At 34.5% G+C, this 7,364-nt stretch overlaps 1 protein-coding gene across 3 annotated transcripts; it reads right to left on the minus strand.

Annotated features, from left to right (window-relative positions):
• Positions 1-1,262: 1,262 nt before the first annotated feature.
• On the minus strand, positions 1,263-5,608 carry LOC100792212 (uncharacterized). 3 transcript variants are annotated; one of them, XM_006593691.4, is made up of 3 exons: positions 5,436-5,608; positions 4,714-4,831; positions 1,263-3,896 (listed from the first exon to the last, which is right to left on the minus strand). In XM_006593691.4, exon 3 carries the CDS (start codon positions 3,842-3,844, stop codon positions 1,529-1,531), a length of 2,316 nt encoding a protein of 771 aa, XP_006593754.1. In that variant the 5' UTR covers positions 3,845-3,896; positions 4,714-4,831; positions 5,436-5,608; the 3' UTR covers positions 1,263-1,528. The 3 variants fall into 3 exon arrangements, with proteins under 3 accessions (XP_006593754.1, XP_014620739.1, XP_006593753.1); XM_014765253.3 differs by having other exon boundaries at positions 4,714-4,878; XM_006593690.4 differs by lacking the exon at positions 4,714-4,831 and having other exon boundaries at positions 5,436-5,607.
• Between the last annotated feature and the right edge of the window lie 1,756 nt (positions 5,609-7,364).

Genomic DNA, 7,364 nt, shown 5'->3' on the forward strand with positions numbered 1-7,364 from the left:
GGATAGATTTAAACCAAACCAAACCAACAACAAAACACAACACAATATCTCTCTATCTTGTGCACGATATCCATTTGGTGCAAAAGGAGCGGAGAATGATGGGGTTGAGGGGAGGAGAATGACATCTGGGTGTTGGAGAGGTGACGATGGCATGCCGTCGATTTCGTGCTCGACCTTGATGACAACAAGTGCGAGCCTAGATACACAATGGTGTTTTTTATTTTGTAGATATAAAAAAAGTGTTGTATTTTTTTAGTTTCTGATTTAATAAAGGATCAGATTTTGATTTCTAGATCTAACAAAGAGAAGTAGAGCCATTGTCTCCACCGTTGCAGTGGTTTCGCCTTTGCCGCATGTCTTCATTGGCTTCATTCAATGTCATCATTGTGGTGGTTGCAGGGATCTCGCCTTCGTTGTCTCTTAGTGGCGATGACACAAATTATTATAAACTATATTTTATACTCCAAAATTAAATTTATTATCATGATCAAACTATAAATATTATATAATCATTTATTAGTATAAATTATTTTATGGACATTATCATTAAATAACTAAGAAAACTCTTATTTTTCAAAACTAAATAAAAAAGCTATCAAATGATTATAAATAAGTCTAATATAGATGTAAAAACACATAAATATTGCATCATATCAAGATCAATATGATAATAATTAGTTGTTATATATTGTTATCAAGATAAAAAAATTATAAGATCATATTAAATGTTATTCAATAATTAACTATTAATAATTTAACATGTTATTGAAACTATAAAAATAAATAACAAAAAAAAAAACTTCATAGTTAGGTCAAACCAAGCCAACTCGATCCAGATCACCTAAATTTACCAAACCCCATCAGGCCAGACCAGACCACTTGCCTTTTCGATCCTACACCCTAAGCGGATTGCCTAGGGCACCAGGTCCTGGGCCAGGGCCAGGGCCAGTCCAATTTTTATAAATATGACCTTACCTTTTCTTATCTACCAAACTAAATTAATTCAAATATTTCTTCTTTTCCACTATGTTTCACATTTTCCTCTTTCCCTCTTTAGGGTTGATGTTTTAAGGGATTAAGATAGAACAATGTAGTGCAATACTAATCAGGTAACATTGGTGAATTGAGTATCAAACTGGAAGCAAATACTAAATCCTATGCAGGTAAACTTCAATCAGATAACAACAGAGAAGAGGCATGCCCAACAACTGGAAAAACAAAGCACGAGACGAGCAAAAGAAATTGCAACAATAGTCTACTCATTTAGCTTGTCAAAGATGAAAACTTCGTTTGACTGTTGAGTATACTGATAACTATACGAATAACAAGTCTCAAAATTATACAGAAAAACCCAAATGTTGTTAATCCCCTCCATCCAATTATGAGACCAGAAAGCACTATTAAATTGTTGGGGTCAGGCTTACAAAATGTAGCGTAACCTATGATACTATATTTTCACAAATCTTGAATTTAATTTCTTGAGCCTATTTGCATTATCAGTCACATTACTTTTCTATACTGTGCAGGGTCATCTATCATACTTAACCTGTTTACCATCCTCGTCTAATATAGCTTCTATATTATGTTTAGAAGCATTCTTCCCTTTACCAGCATCATGGTTTTCAGGTGACCCGGGGAACGTGTCTTCCTTCGATTTTCCGACATTATTCAACACCTCTTCAGTTGTTGTCTGAAGGTCTAAAGGAGTAGCTGCTGGATCCAACTCTCGACAGCCCTTTGGAGCATTATGAGCTTCTTGCCCGGTAAGCAAGTAATTAGGAACCTGATGAGAGAATCGAAATATCTCCACTTTAGGAATCTTTCTTCCCTGATCATGGCTGTGCCTGTGAAACACTGTCCTAAAAGCATCAACTTTAACAAGTGGTGAGACCAATAAACCTTCCTCTTCATTGAAATCTTCAAGCACTTCCACCATATCATACTTGTGTATCACTTCATCTAGAGTATTTTCATTCCAATCAGGAGACCAGTTTCTATAGAGAGCCCAGACTTCCCCCTTCCTAGGAAAGATGCGAACAACTCCTCTGGTGCCTTTTGTCCACCTTACCTTGTGTGAAAAGGAATTTAACGATTCAGTTATTTCATGCTTGCCAGTCCTGAAATCCCCACAGGTTTTGTAAAAACCAGAACCTACCCAATCTATTGGGCCCAATTCACTGTTGCTTCGAGAGTTAAGCCAACTGATTCGCATTCTAAATGGCTTTGTGGAAACCACCTTGTGAATTCTAGCATAATAGCGAGGCATTCCATCATCATCATCATAAGCTGCCCAGACCTGGTCCTCCGCAAAAGAATTTTCAGTTCTGTCCAAGTCAAAATTGTGAAAATCGGGATCTGGAACGTTGATTGTAACATAGGCTGCCTTTTCCTTTTCAGTATCATCAGATTTGACTGGGATAGAATCACTGTCCACATGCCTGTTACCATTAATAGTGGAACCTTTCTCTGGACCAGTTGTTTTGTCATTGAATGTGCTTTTCTTTCTCTTGTTTCCTTTGTCCTTTTTTGTAATCTTAGCTTCAGCCATTGATCTCCACTCTTGAAGTTTCTTGAAAATTTCAGTCTGAGCCTTATAAATCAACATATTTCGTAATTCAAACAACGACAACTCTTTTGTGCTGTAATGCTTACGAGTACCTGAAAAAACATGAATCCTTTCTGTTCCCATGTTAGCTTTTCCTGATTCATTAAAATTGCCCAAACTGCTTGATCCATCTCTCATGGTCATATGATTTGTATTGTACATGTAAATATCATCTGTCCTTATTTTCTTCATAGGTTTTTTGGCATTACTAAAAGGACCATCAGACCTCTTATGCAAATGACTCCTCTCCCATGCAGCAATTGATTCTCTTCTTGTCTCACTTGACAGCTGCTTAACATCTGCAGCAGAAACAGAAGATGATCCATCTTTTTTAACAAAGCCAGCCATTTTGGAGTGAGGACCAAACTGGAAATTTGTGTTATCAAAAGAAGATATGCCTATAGGACCGCTGGATTGTAAATTTTGAGAAACTGCAACAGTTCTTCCTGGATTCACAGGGTGATTCCTTCCAACATTGGGATGTTGCCGAGAAGACTTCTGATGATGTTGCCGAGAAGACCAACTAGATGACTTAAAAACGTTGGGAGGGGGACCCTTCTCTATAGCCACAAAAGCTTGTTTGCAATTGGGACATAAAAGGGTTTGATTCAAATATGTCCTGAGATACTCATAATGTGTCTTGCATTTATTACAGATAGTCCAAAAGGTACCAACATTTGTATGTGGAGGAGGAATGGAGGGTGGATGTGGATGTGCCCGAGCATCATTATTTCCAGTTCTAATGCTTGAAGTAGCATTCTTGTTATGTTTTTTATAACCATTTGAACTGGGTGCTTTTGATTGAGTCCCGACATGGTTGGGAGCATTATGCTGAAATCCTTCCAATCTCCTGTTCTGGTTATATGCTAGTCTTTTGACCTTATCTGATAGTAAACTCCATGCCTCTGAAACAAGCTTGAATGCACCTTCTGCACCTGGAGACTTGTTTTTATCAGGGTGAAGATTTAGAGCCAGCTTTCTGTACTGCTTCCTAACCGTCTCTTCATCAGCATATGGATACACTCCAAGTATACCATACCAATCCATTTCTCCATGTATTTTATTCTCGGCACAGATATAAACATCAAGTGTTGTTAGCAACTGGGAAAGACCCTCCAGTGCAGGAAACAAATTTAGAGCCTTGAGAGCAAACTTTTTTGCACCAGCATATTCCCTTTCAGTAAATTTCCTCTCTGCTATTTCTTTGGCCCTGGCAGCCTCATCTTTGTTGCATTCCATGTTTTCCCAGTCGTCTCAGGCTCAGCTCTTAATATGTTGCTTCCTCACGTAGCTAAAATACAAAAGACTTTAACCATCAGTGTTGGATTCCATAAAACCCTTGTTTGATGAACCTTCAATTGTGCACCAGAACCACAGAAGGAAAAAATGAAACATGCTACAAAAATTCTTAAGATCCAAGTAGTGGATCAACAATTATAAGTAAACCAAAAATTCAAAATTGTGTCACAGATATTCAAAACTATTAATAAAAAAACCTATGGTGGTAAGTAATTCAAAATTTTCTTACCATCTAGGATAAGACCAATGGTCAAGTTTTCTATCATCCAAGATTCCTTTCAAATGCTATAGGTTCCAAAACCTAATTATATGGCAGATTTCACAAGGTCATTTTAAAAAATGAGATCCTATACAACTTCTCAACATAAAGTGTTTACTCAGGAACAGGAAGTGCATTTATTCTTCAAAATATTGAAAGTTTAAACATCTTGGAAAATAAATAGACAATAAGTATTCACCATTTTATATCTTCTAAATATCTTGGCAATCCAATCCCCAGTCAATGGTCATCAAAACCAAAAGAGAAGGAAAGTTTTAAAAAATTTATTGAACTCTGGGTAAACACAAACTGAAGATTCCAAAGAATGGAGTAAAAAGAAAACGACCAAAATTTAAACATCAATATGTTAAATATCATACATCTCAATTCTAACATTTCAACAAAACACGAAACTTGAAAATGTTAAATTTAATGAGTAAAAATGAAAACTTATTCTCTAAGTTTTGTTTGATTCATGGTAGTTAATAGTGTGCAATAGCAGCAGGCGTTGTGGCACCCTGCCGCTCCTCCAAGGGTCACAGAGTCGTACCTGGCCGTCACGACTGGAGCAGCAGTTTTCACTGCCAAAATTGCAGATAATGGCAGCTGGTTGCGCCACCACAGTTCTACAGCTTCTATTGACCGTTCCACTCTCAAAGTTGCACTTGCTGCTAGTGGGTCAGAGAAGAGAGATGACCCAATCACAACCCTAACTCTAAACAACAATGTAATGTGTTTTTTTTAAAAAAAAAAACTATTAAATTTGGCAACTTGCCCGTTTAGGGACAATATCACAATATCAAACTACATTTCAAAACTCGAGGTAGCTAGCTAGCATCATGGACCACGGATTCAAAAGTACCAAATTTGAAAATTCAGCAAAAAAAAAAAAGAACACCATAACAAATATATTTAAAATAAATAAACAAAACCACAAAATTGAACATGTTGATTAAGATCACAAATCATCCAAGTAACACAACTCATGGCATAAACGAAGGGAATAAAAAAAAGAAACGGGACCTCGCCATTTCAGAGAGTAAAGAAGAGCGCCATGGATCTACAGGGACATGCATTTTTCAAACGACACGTAACGATCGAAATTCGGAGGTGGAAATTCCGCAATCGGATCCAGTGCGCGTTGAACTGAAACCCTAGACCGAATCGCTACCCGAATCCGAAGAGCAAGATTTTTGCGCGGTAACGAAGAGAAGGACAGTAAAGTAAAAGTAAAGTAAAGAAAATGGAATGAAAATTAAAAAGTGAAATTACCAGATTGGAGAGAGGAGGCAGTGTGTGGAATTTGAATCAGAGAAGACCATCACCATGCACAGCACAAAATGACCTATCTGTCAAAACACCATCCGAAGAAGAATCTCTAACTGCTCCCGAATACTTGAGAAAATGGCAAGTTTTGAGCCCTTTTGTTTTCCTCTTTTTTATTCTTAACCCAAACACCCCTTTTTTTATAATGTATCGGGACCATAAACCTTAACTAGGGTTAATTTTTAACTCGTGGTTTTAGATTATAGCTTAATAATAATAACAACTTCAGTTCTCAAGCATTGAATGTCTATTTTACAATAACTATGTGAAACTTGAATGAGAAAATAAAGTGATATTAAAGTTAATCATAATACATCTTTTCATTTTTTTTAATTTAGACATCAATTCACTTAAAAAAAGGAAATCTAATTTATATATTATATATCCTAAATTGATGAAAATACTATATAAACTTAACTTATTTTCAATCAGATAGATACATTTTTATTCTTAATATACATAAACACACTTTAGGAAAGGTAAATTCAAGTAAAATTTTCCAATTAAATCTATCTATCCATTTCCTTTTATATTTTTTCAATAAATTAATGGTTTGTATTTTTTTCATAAAAATATATACTTGCAAAAAAAAATGTGTTGTATAAATATTAAGAGTTTTCATGAATTGGATTGGTTTGAGATTAGGAAAAAGTTAAACTTAAATTGATTATATTTAATTTGGTAGGTTTGGTTTGAGTTTTGAAATTGTTTTAATTAACACAAATAAAAAATTAATCAATCTAATCAAGATTGAGTTAATTAAGATTGGGTTAGTTTAGTATGACGCATCAAGTTGAAATATAATTGACTTGATTTAGATTTATAGTGAAAATAATTAATTAACCAAATAAATATGAACTAATTTAATTAATTTTATTTGTATTGTAGGGTTCATAGGATCAATTTGATCCAAAGAACTCTCTTAATAAATATATTTCTTGTTATTGTTTTAAGAATAAAATAATCATATGTTTTAAATGGTTCAAAGAAAGAAATTTTTTTAATTGTATAATATTGCACACTTTCAATTCAATTATATTATTCTAAGGTTCAGATTAACAGTGTGATTTAGTTCTTATTATAAGGTTCAATCTAATATGTCTCTTGCATTGGGTGTGTAGGAAACCTCGACCAGTATAACTATTTAGAAAGTCATTTTTTCATATGGGATTTTGAATCCACATTTGATGTTCACCTTCATTCTTTACTCTCCTTCTCTTTGTCTCTTTGTCTCTATTGTGAAACCCCAAATACAAGATGAAGTTGTGGTAGGTAAGCTATGTTTTCTGGTAATTGCAATTTTAATTTTCTCCTTCTCACAACTAATAAATTTTCTTCTTCTCACAACTGATAAAGTATGGTTTGGGTGTTTTGCATTTTAGGGAATCTCCTCTTTTGTTGTACCGTGAGTCAGTTTTGTTACCATTGTCACTTTTGATTTTTTGTTTTGTTTTGTAGATATGTTTTTAATTTGTTGTGTATAAAGGAAGAGAAACTTATGTTGTCAGGATTTTTTATGTGATTGGGTGTATTTTGATCATTTAAAGGTTTCTGTTGTTTTTTATTTGCTTTGCTTGATTACCTATTCTGCCATTTTGATATTTTGCTTATTGTGGTTTGGAAGTATTTCTTTGATTGTTTGTTAGGTATGCTGGTGTTTGTTAAATATGTGGTGTTGTTGAATGCTCTACGATTAATGGCATGATATATGTTTTTGGCAGTCATTGGACAGCAACGAATTTAACACAATCAAGTATGAATATGGTTTTTGTATTGGCAATTAGATGATAGCTACTGTTTTTGTTACTTTGACAGTATCAAATTTTTAAATGTTCTGATCAGTCAGGTCCTAATGTGTAACTATATATATTTAAA

This window comes from Glycine max, chromosome 13 (assembly GCF_000004515.6).
Source record: "Glycine max cultivar Williams 82 chromosome 13, Glycine_max_v4.0, whole genome shotgun sequence".
Classification (NCBI taxonomy): Eukaryota; Viridiplantae; Streptophyta; class Magnoliopsida; order Fabales; family Fabaceae; genus Glycine; species Glycine max.

Coding starts and splice junctions, on each gene's coding strand:
- LOC100792212 (XM_006593691.4), bottom strand. CDS start 3,844: ATGGAATGCAACAAAGATGAGGCTGCCAGGGCCAAAGAAATAGCAGAG.